The sequence below is a fragment of the Marmota marmota genome, unplaced genomic scaffold (genome assembly GCF_001458135.2).
Source record: "Marmota marmota marmota unplaced genomic scaffold, marMar, whole genome shotgun sequence".
Lineage (NCBI taxonomy): Eukaryota > Metazoa > Chordata > Mammalia > Rodentia > Sciuridae > Marmota > Marmota marmota.
In genome coordinates, this window is record NW_026000172.1 from 1,589,310 (window position 1) to 1,600,760 (window position 11,451).

The 11,451-nt window shown below is 45.4% G+C and overlaps 1 protein-coding gene across 3 annotated transcripts in view; it reads right to left on the reverse strand.

The window, feature by feature from the left end:
- Window positions 1-11,445, reverse strand: part of Rnf103 (ring finger protein 103) — a 20,400-nt gene extending 8,955 nt beyond the window's left edge. For 2 of the 3 annotated variants that reach the window (XM_015506340.2, XM_015506344.2), the window contains exons 1-3: window positions 10,885-11,445; window positions 7,821-7,960; window positions 1-113 (exon numbers count right to left, since the gene is read on the reverse strand). In XM_015506340.2, the coding sequence (XP_015361826.1) occupies window positions 1-113; window positions 7,821-7,960; window positions 10,885-11,110 (479 nt within the window). In that variant the 5' untranslated portion in view covers window positions 11,111-11,445. Of the gene's footprint in view, window positions 114-7,820; window positions 7,961-10,884 lie in introns of those variants that run through there. The other variant, XM_015506341.2, reaches the window with a different exon arrangement.
- Between the last annotated feature and the right edge of the window lie 6 nt (window positions 11,446-11,451).

Below are 11,451 nucleotides of genomic sequence, written 5' to 3' on the forward strand. Positions count from 1 at the left end.
GGGTCACTGGAGCAGTTAAAAGTGCCTGTGCGTATTCCAAATCGCGACACCTTTTTCACCATTTTCTCCCAGTGGATTTTACCGACCAAAGGACTTCTGTCATTTGCTATGACCTATTCCCAAAAAAGAAAAAATAAGACTTTAATTATTTAAAATAGATCAAACCATTGATATCTACAGTATGTTTCTACGTTTTTGAAAGAGATATTGTGTTCCTTGTTCTTGTTTAGTGCACCATATGGTCATATTATCATTGTAATTCTCACTGAAGGCACTACCCACCAACCAGAAAAGTCTCAAAACACGGAACGCGGTACACCACACTCCCACATTCTATCAGTCAGATGGAGGAGTCAACCCCTATGAAACAGCTGGTCACACTCTCTACCCGCGTCTCTCCTCTAGAATAAAGTTACACAGGAAGGAGGCGGCCTCTTTCTCTTTGCTCTGAAAAGAAAGTTAAACCAAATACAGCCAACTGGCAATTATCACACGAGAGTTCAACAAGTTCAAATTTCACTTTTTCAGAGCATCACTGTGGATCCAGAGTGGGACATCTGCTTCTCATCACCCTATGCTCTGCCCAAGTCAATACTGCAACTTCTATGATCTCTCAATAGCAACCATAAAGATCCAACAAATAAAAAGAACAACTTCAGTTAATTTTACATTCCTGAACTCTGACTTCAAATCTGCAAAATGCCTGCACACACAATTATGACTGAGAGAAGAAACAGACTTAAAAAAAAAAAAAAAAAAGAAATTCTAAATGGTCTTTCATAATACCTAACAACTGCTCTTGTTTATGGATGTCAGTAGTTAGTTCTCCTCCCTTCATTCCCTCACCTTCCTGCCTTGAATGACAGAAAAATCTTAATGAATATACCAGTGAAAAGAAAAAGATGCTAAATCAAAAACATAGAAATAAACAGAATTTAAAGGAAAGCCAAAAACATCTACAGTCATCATGAAATAACTGACTCGAGGGTGTTCAGGCCAAGGTCACTGTCCTCAGTAGCACACTGCAGACACTGTTCAACTCAAAGTGACAGCATCATGCTTTGGGGTTCCTCCAGAGGACAGGAGGCCTCCAGGAAATAGAGTCCAGTGGGTTCAGGGAATGATGGCACTCCTGTCCCTGGCGGGCAAGAGGCGGGCATCTGCTTCACTGTGGCCTCTCAGCTGGGAAGTCTGACCAGTGCCAGTCGGCTGCAGGAGCAGAGAAACGGCACCAGCAGGGTGAGGGACTTGAGGTCCACCTGTGTGCCAGCATGGCACTGTCCAGACACTAGCATCCTCGCACTGAGAGACACCTGGGGTGGTGCTCACAGGTGCAGTCTCAGGCTATGACTGCAGTGAACACATGAGCTCTTATTCAAGTACCAGAACACTTCCGCAGGTAACCAGGAAGAGGGCAACTCAAAGACACGTACTTAGTAAGTTGTTTCAATCACAGCTATTTTGCTACTGTGACTAAAAGACCCAATAAGGATAATTTTAGAGGAAGAAAAGTTTATTTGGGTGTCAGAGACTCAGTCCATAGAGGCTGGCTCCATTTTTTTAGGGCCTGAGGTGAGGCAGAACTTCATGGCAGAAGTGTGTGGCACACCAGGAAGTGGGGGGCTTCTCTTCCCAAGAACAAAACATATACCCCAAAGGTGCACCCCAGTGACCCCCTCCCCAGGCCACACCCTCCCTGCCTATAGTAACACCTGGCTAATGCAGTCAATGCACTAATCAAGTTAAGGCTCTCGTAACTGATCATCTCACTATGAAACTTCTTGCATTGTCGCACACATGAGCTTTCGAGGGCACCTCACACCTAAACCATGTCCTGGGCAAAACTTCTTTTGGAGCAGGTTCACAAGGGCTACAGTACCCCCAGGGCCTAAGCTTTTGCCCCTTCCTTGGCCCAAGTGCACCTTACAGGTCTACTGGAGTCCCAGGAGACTGCGCAAGGCAGCCTTTGTTTCCTTTTTTTGCTACCACTCAAGAGTTCATATGGTAACTCTTCCTTTGGTCACATAACCATGAAAATCTTGAACTTATTTTTCTGATTCCTCAGGACACTGAGAAGTCTCTATGCCTTAACATCACCATACTCCCTGCTTTTTAAAATTTTATTTAATTTTTTAAACTTTTCTTTTCAGACATTTCCTATTTCTTGATCAAGGCAGCAAACAATCCAGACATTTTGGGTCTGTGTTTATTAGGACAAGGCTTTGAGGAGTTGAGAGGGTGCTTCTGCCAGTACAGCATAGCCCTAGGTGCTGGGCACCTTTCGGTGAAATGCCTACTTTCCACACAGGTACCTTGGGGTCAGAGCTCAGTGTCGGGAGGGGGAGAAAGAACAAGAGGGCTGCTCCAGCAGACAGCAGAAGCCAGGGAAGAGCTGTGGCTTCGCTGGGCTCAGCGCAGGGCCTCCTTTACTCAGCATCTGTTCTACCACCTGCTTTTGAGGAGTTTGGGATCCCAGACTGAGCGCGGCACTAAGGCGACCACCAGCGCGGCACCGCAGCACCCCACAGCCCTCTGCAGCGCATTGGAGCCCACGTCCGCTCCCCACCCTCATGTCACACATCTGCTGGCTGAGCACAGACTCCCTCTGGGGGCGCTGAGTGAGATGGCCACTCTAACAACCTCATGGCTGCTGGGGTGGCGGCCCTGCAATCCCAGTCACTCGGAAGGCTGAGGCAGCAGGGTGCCACAGTCAAGGCTGGCATGGGCAGCTTTACTTTGTAAAGGGCTGGGTTGGGCTGGGGTTGTGGCTCAGTGGTAGAGCACCTGCCTTGCATGTGTGAAGCCCTGGGTTTGATCCTCAACACTGCATAAAAATTAAAAAATAAGATAAAGATATTGTATCCATCGACAACTAAAAAAATATTTAAAAAAAAAAAAAAAGGACTGGGATGTAGCTCAGTGGTAGAGCACTACTGGGTTCAATCCCCAGGACCAAAATAAATGAGTAAATACACATATAAAAAATTTTAAAATATTACTGTTTTCACAAAATAACTTATCTGGCTGAGTCACACCACAGATCTAAACACCCTTAGACCTACCACAACTGTGTGGCACCAGTAGGAGCCCCTGACATACAGTCCCTGTCCTGAAACTGCACCAGGTTCTGAGTGGCATCCACACTGGGACCTTGGGAAGGAGGCTGGGTTGCCCGTGGGGAGTCTTTTCAGAGACTAGAGAAGAACTGGGCAAGAGTACGGCTTCACCCCAGGCCAGAAGCAGGGCTGGCACACAGGCTGCAAGGGAGGCAGTGCCAGCCCCTCTCAGGGCACAGTCTCCTGAGATGCCCCTTGCAGCAGATGTCTGCCCCACCCACAGGGCACACAATGCAGATCTACGTCAGGCCCAAAACTATTTGGGCTTTCTGCAGTTTTAGACTGGTTTTCCTCCTCCTGACTTCACAGTCTCCAGGAGACTCCAACTTCTTGATCTCCGTTGTAACCAAGTCCCTTTGCCAGCAGCCTGTGGCCTGGGATGTTTTTTGGACAGACAGCATAAGGAACACCTGGCTCTGCAAAGACACGCCAACCTTCTTGACCTGGGTTCAATCCTCAGCACTGAAAAAAATAAAATAAGGGTACTATGTTCACCTACAACTGAAAAATAAATGTTTTAAAAAATTATGGACTAACCTAAGTATATGTACAAAAACTATATAAAATCGTTAAAATTGACTGGCAAAGACAAGATTTCAGTGGCGTTTTAATTGTGCTTGTCAGTGTCCTCACGATCTGGCTTTAAGACTAAGCACCAGTGCAAGGATGAAGTGGCTTGCACGCACATTGCTCCCAGGATGCACTGGGGAATGAGGGAGTTACACGTTCCCTGCACAAAACAGGTTTAGAACCAATCACTTACAGTTCTGGCTAAACAGGAACTACATTAAATATTGACCAAAGTGTCCCAGCACTTGGAGTCACACAGTGCTTTTCACTGCTGCTCAACCCCAGTGACTTTAAACCCCCTGTCATGTAACACAGCCAGCAGGGAACAAGTATGTCCTTTGTTTACTATGACAAGAATCAAACAGAGGACTAGAATGTGAGAGGACAAATCCACAAACCCCACCAACCATGCCAACTTCTCCACTTCAGACACCTACCCGTCCTGCCATCTACCTCTCTGACTAGGTCTCCTCAAAAGAAAGTGATTGTCATCTTTTATTTGTGATGCCAAGAAGACTGTGGTAGCAGAATCAAAGAATCCACAAAACTGGAAAATAAACAGCTAATCAAAGATATGAGCTTAGGTTAGGAATAAAGCAGGAAAACTCAAAATGTTAGAAAGAGGTATTAGAAAAAAATGAGGAGGACCTGCTTCCTTGTGGAATACACAGGTACTATTGAAACAAGTCACATGTATTTTGCTACCTTGAAAACCAAAATTAATTGTGTTCACTTCACATTGTGAAGAATATAAGTGAGACAAGGAAAGTTTTGACATTTTCCAAGAGGACTGATCTGGCCAAAACAAATACATTTAAAAAAATATTTTTAGTTGTATATGGGCACAATATCTTTTATTATTTATTTTTATGTGGTGCTGAAGATAAAACCCAGGGTCCACACCTGTGAGGCAAGCACTCTACCACTGAGCTACAGCCCCAGTCCCAAACAAATGCATCTTTAATTATGAAAATACTACTTATAGACTTCAAAAAATTAAAAAACAAATTAGTTTCTTTAAGAATAAACATAGCCTGGCATGATAGGGCACACCTGTAATCCCAGCAGCTGGGGAGACTCAGGCAGAAGGATCATGACTTCAAAGCAAGCCTCAGCAAAAGCGAGGTGCTAAGCAACTCAGTGAGACCCTTCTCTAAACATACAAGATAGGGCTGGGGATGTGGCTCAGTAGCCGAGTGCCCCTGGGTTCAATCCCTACTTACCTGCCCCCCCAAAAAAGAATAAATATAAAAGAATCTTAACTAAAATTCAGTTAAAAACTAAATTCTTGAAAGTTATCCTTTCTAAGAAGCTGGATTAGCATGATCTGAGCTCAAAGAATGACAAGGGACTGAGAGGATATTTCTCTTCTGCTTTTAGCACATATTTTCAATTTTATATAGAGTGTTTTTAAAAAATAAAACAAAAGCAACTGGAGAGCTGAGCCCAAGGGGTCTGTGCTCATGAGCTTCTGGCCAGCTCCCGCCACCAAGGGTGCACTGTCACTCTTCTCAGCTGTCCTGCAGACCTGTTCTAGACCAAGCCTGCCATCTGACAGGTCCCAAGGAACGCACGCCCAGCAGTGGCCAAGCGTGCGACCGTGAGCATCCCTGGGAAGATCAAGCCATATCCACTGCCTCTCTCCCACAGACAGACGACCACACAAACACCTTCCACTCTTCTTAGGAGGTATTTTTTTTACATAGGTATCTTTTCTTAGTTGTCAATGGACCTTTGATGCTAACACTCACGATCATTATGTGTTCCTCACTTCCTTTAAGTGTCCCCTTGTGCAACAGTTCTTTGCCATTCTATCTCCTTAGCCTGCTCCCTGCTCTTCGCAGCACTTTCCACTAACAGATGTCCTATGGAGTATTCCTTCATCTGGCATCAGCGTCTCCCCGTGGGCCTGGACTGTGAGCCACCTGATAGCAAGGACTTGGCCTGGCACGTGCTCCTGGCACCTGGGCCTGGCATACCTGTATCTAATGGATAAACTGAATGAATAATTTTGTCACATACTAAGGGAGTCTATCCATGGATATCTTTAACAGGACATCAAAAAATAGCAGATTGGGGCTGGGGATGTGGCTCAAGCAGTAGCGCACTTGCCTGGCATGCGCAGGGCGCTGGGTTCGATCCTCAGCACCACATAAAAATAAAAAGTGAAATGTTGTGTCCACCAAAAACTAAAAAATAAATATTAAAAAATTCTCTCTCTCTCTCTTAAAAAAAAAAAAACAAACAGCAGATCATTTGCTTTGTTTGTTGAGAACAGTCTTATGAAGCTGCCCAGGCTGGTTTTGAATTTGTGATCCTCCTGCCTCTGCTCCCAGAGATCTGGGATTACAGGTGTGTGCCACCCCACTTGGTCACTGGCCATTATTTATAAAGGAGAACATAAGGCCTACTAGTGAGTCAGGATGCGTGTGTTGGCTATTGGCCGCGTTTGCTGCACCAAAACAATGTCTGCGCTTTTGATGTGGCTCTTCCAAGTTTCCAAGGTGCTCAGCATCTTCACCATTGGTTTTCATGGGACCAGTCAATGTGAGGACAAGCATTTAGACCTTTCACACCATGAACACAGAGATGTGGGACTCAACTCACGCTCAGTAATAAAGCTAAGATCATCAAAACCAGCACATTTTCTTTGACCGACTATCAGAAATGAATACCAGGAAAAGAAATGGAATAACAACTACTTATAAAGCTTTAAAGAAGCTACAGATTATTTTTCAATTCCAATTAATGAACTCAAAAATAAACTAGAATTTGAAAGGATAATGGACTGCACCCATCCCTCTCAGGTTCACCCTCTGCTGAACATTAGACTGTCTGTAGGGTAAAAGGTCAAATGCAACAGCAAGGTTACTGTGAAGGAAAGGCTGCAGATATCCAGCGCAACCCTCAGAAGAAAGCACGAGCCCTGGCCCGCAGCACAGGGGACACAGGGTTACTACATCTTTCTCAGATGTGTACCATGCGAAGCCAGGAGCACTGGAAAATCTACCTGCTCACATATTGAAAGTCGGTGACGGGACCAGGTCCGCAATGAAGTCCCCTCAACTCTGGTTCTCTCCCTCTCCCCCAAGCCATCTTCTGCAGTCTTTACCTCAGAACATGAAGAAGCTATTTTAATACCCCCCCCCCCAAATCAAACTGTACCACCCCAGTGAGGTGACAGGACCAGTGACGGGAGACTAGGACCCGGGATGGGTCCTGGGTCAGCGCTCTGATGGACGGCCCCACCGCCCAGGGCAAGCCACTGAGCCTCGGAGCAGGTTTGGCTGAGGTGGCTTCCAGGTCTCTGCCATTCACACCTTTCACATTTTAGCCATGTTCACGCTCTTTATTTACTCGACATGTTACTTTAAGTGAGCCCACGTCTTAAAAATTTGTGACTTTAGCTTTATCTTAAGCAATATTCATGAAATTGCACATTCAATATAACCTAGGTAATTCCCATTTACATTAAAATATAATAATGATAATGTTGCCTACTCAGTTACCATATGCTGTACTTTGGGAAGCATAAGAAATGATTTTTAAAGCCTTTGAGCTCTGGAATTCAAATATGCTAATTAAACCTCCCGATTTGGACATGGTCAAGACTGCAGTTAAACACCAGAACCTCCTGTCCTCAGCAGAACAAAAGCACTGCCCATAGCCCTCCGCACCTCCCTGCAGACACATGCCAGCTTGTCCCCCCGGAAGGCCCCTTTGCTCTCACATCAGGACCCTCTCCCTTAGACACAAACAGTGTTTGGATTGGTGAACTCCAAACTACAATAATAAAACTTGCGAGAAACACTGCCTATCACTAAATAAAAGGAACACATGCACATGTTTATCACCCCAAGGAAGATATGACAACTAAAATGGGGTTTCTCCTGCTGATTCTGACAAAAAGTCAACCCCCTTCCCAACTTTCCCTTTTCTATTCTTCAATTTTCATTTTCTTGTTCAGAAAAATCTCTTTAAGTGGACACTGTAGCCTCCTTAGGAGAACTGAGCTCTGCCTAAGACATGACACAAGGAAACAGAAGCTTCACTGGCTGCATGAGCCATTTTGCTAGAATAATTCCCCTTTAATAAAGTCCTTGAGTCATAGGGATTTGTCACCATCTGTGATACCTGAACCAGCCAGATGCCATCCTTTGTGTCTTCCACCAGCTCGTAGAAGTGCATCTCACCACTGAAATTGGTACTGGAAACGGATTCAGAGGCCTCCTCTTCCTTGAGAGCAGAATAGAGCTCACCCTCCATCAAGTCGCCTAAAGAAAAGAACAACAATGGTGAGATTCCTCAGTCCCACGTCCTGACTCAATGGTCAATTCCACTGTATACAGTGAAGAACCATGTATTGTACTAGTATTGTACTCTACAGAAAGAACAACAGAACCTGAATACACCCCTTTAAGAGCCATATAGTCAATAAACACCTAAGACCTTACTATAGATCAAAGTGAATGAAACAGACACAAATCCACCTCTCAGAGAATAGAGAATTTATCAGGCAAGATGGTGCACAACCATAATCCTAGCAACTCAGGAGCCCAAGGCAGGAGGATTACAACTCAAGGCCAGCCTCAACAACTTGGTGAGACTGTCTCAAGATAAAAAAAAAAAAAAAAAAAGCTTGGGGGTATAGTTCAGTAGTAGAGTGCTTGCCTACCAAGCTTGAGGCCCTGGGTTCCATCCTTAGGACTGGGGGAGAAAGAAGAGTCTGGACTGTATTCTAGTGGAGTCATCACTAATTTATTCATAAATAACTGAATTTGTACCACTCCAAAATGCCATCCCAATAAAGTATGAGGTCCACATGTCTAGATTTCATATAATTTTCAAAAAATATGGTTTACATGCTCTGACTTAACAGAGTGAGAAAAGGCTTCAGAGAATTTGCCATCAGCCCTGCTTAAAATAACAGCACGGTTATAAACCATGACTCGGAGGTTAAAACTTTATCTCTTAGAACAAACTCCACACTCATACACTAATTTAAAATGTAAATTTAGAGTTTGTATCATCAAATGAAAAGGAAAGAAAAATACTTTTGCCACATTACTTTAACATTTGCCTTAAATATTAAGCAGTAAGTATAGCAGCAAAATCATTCAAAACAACTACTTAAGTTTGATAGTTAAGTTACTATACCCAAGAAATTTTTGCTGAAAAAATGTGTGATCTGAGGGGCTAGGGTTGTGACTCAGCGGTAGAGCGCTCACCTAGCACATGCGAGGTCCTGGGTTCGATACTCAGCACCACATAAAAATAAATAAATGAAGATATTGTGTCCAACAACAACAACAAAAAATTAAAAAAAAAAGATATTGTGTCCACCTAAAACTAAATAAATATTTTTTAAAAACTTTTTTTTTGTAGTTGTAGGTGGACAGAATGCCTTTATTTGTTTATTTTATGTGGTGCTGAGGATTGAACCCAGTGCCTCATGCATGCTAGACAAGCGCTCTACCACTGAGCCAAGCCCCAGCCCCATAAATAAATGTTTTTTAAAAATGTGCGATCTGTTGTATTTTTGTGGGTTGTATATATTCTTTATATACATATAAATTATATGTGGATACCTTGTATACTCAATGTGACAAGAGTTTCAGGCCCAAAGGAAGGCCTGAAACCATAAATGTCAAAAGAAAAAAATGTGTGATCAAATTATTTTACTATGAAAACTGATTCAGCTTTCACAGATAAGGCACTTCTCATTTCCACATCAAGACACTATATTCATCAGACTCCATTTCCTCCTTGTAGTAGAAATAAGTTACCAGAAACCAGCCAGCAAACAAGGGACAGGAATAATACCCCACTGCATATTTTCTCTAAAGAAAACAGTATCGCCATTGCAGAAAGGGTTTCCTTCCTGTGTCCCAGTGCAGAGAAGTGAGTTTCCTGACCGTAAGCTACAGGTATGCACGCAGTAGGCTGCTCTGCAGTTTGTGTCTTGGTTGTCACACTATGTGGCTATACAAGTACTAACCCAGGGGAAAGTGGTCTGTAAAAGACACTGCTGACAGATGGCTTGAAACAACCAGGGAGAGCCACAGTTCCAAGACTCCTGACCCCTCTCTGACCACATTCCTCTCAGGAGTGTGCCTCAGCAAAATATATTTTATCCAGCAGTGAAATAAATTAATCATATTTCTCACCCAACCCTACCCCAAACCAATAGTTACTGGAAACACATTCTTTAAGGTGTTAAATATTCTCTTAGCACTATTTCAAGTCCATTCCTCAATCCACTAAGAGGCAAGGGTGCCTGTGACACTCAATGAAAAGTTGATATTCAACAAACAGTTTTTAATCCAGAGAGAAATATAAATAACCTCAAGACAGACAAAGTAGGTTTCACACAGAAACTTCATCTCATTTTTACTGAATTCCAAGTATGAAAAGCCAGGACTCTATAGTATCCACTTTAGCAATGTTCAAACCTATGTTGAAATCTTAGGATTAAATGCCTCTTTGATATTTATAATTTAGTGATGTCTTCCCCTCCAGGTAGCTTGTTATTGCTAAAGTGACAAACATTTGCAGACTTTGGATTTTTTTTCTTTTCCTATATTTTTGTGAATTTCAACTGATAATGCTTTTAACTGACATTTTCAAATTTTGAGAAAAATCACTCAATTAACAAACAATGCTAGAAAAAGCTAGTTTTAAACTGTCATTTTATAATTACCTCAAAAAGACATACCAGCACACCTAACAAATAATTTCAGCCCTTCTCAAAACTAGGATTCGCATATATTATTGTAGAATGCTGGGCAGCTCTCCCAGCTGTCGCTGTGCCAGGTACAGTGGGGAGAGGCCACCTCCTCCCAGGTAGAGGAGGAGTAACTCGGTACAGGAGGAACAGGACGCCCTTTCCCAGGAGGAGAGAGATAACTAGGTACCAGAGGTGCGGGACGCCCCTTCCCAGGTGGATGAGGGATGACCAGGTACTGGAGGTGCGGGCGTCCCTTCCCAGGTGGAGGAGAGTGACCAGATACTGGAGGTGCGGTCGCCCCTTCCCAGGTGGAGGAGGGGTGACCAGGTACTGGAGGTGCGGATGCCCTTGTCCAGGTGGAGGAGGGGTGACCAGGTAATGGAGGTGCGGGTGTCCCTTCCCAGGTGGATGAGGAGGGACCAGGTACTGGAGGTGCGGTGGCTGCCCAGGTGAGGGGACCCCGGCACTCGCCTGACTTCTCCACCAGCTCGCGGACATCCTTCTTCTCCGGCAGCCCCGAATAGCCCAGCCCGCGGCACTCCAGGATGGTCTTGAGCTTCCTGAAGCTCAGCGCCACCGGGTCCACCAGCTGGGTGGCGAAGATGCCTGTCTCGTACCACACAATGGCTTCAAAAAACCGGGCCAAGACGAACAGGACCAGGAAGTAGAGCAGCAGGAAGAAAAGCTTCAGCCACATCTTGCTCGGCGCCTGCTCCCGCTCACGAGCGGGCTGCGGGGACGGGGTCCGGCGGCGGCCGCGCCCGGGCTGCGGAGGAGGCCGAGCCTCGCGCGGCCTCGTAGTTCAGAGGCCGGAGCCCGGCGCTCGGAGACCCGGCCCAGGGCGGCCGCGCGGCGCAGAGCCGGGCCGTTCCCGCGGAGGGCCCGCGACAGCTCGGTCCCAGGAGGCCGGGCCGCCGGGAGCAGCCGCCCCGGGCAGGGCCCAGGCCCCGTGGCCGCCCGGGCGCGGCGGAGCGCAGCGGCTCCGGCGTCGGGCGGGCCCAGGCGGCGCCGCGGTCTCCGCAGAGAGAGGTGGGAGCG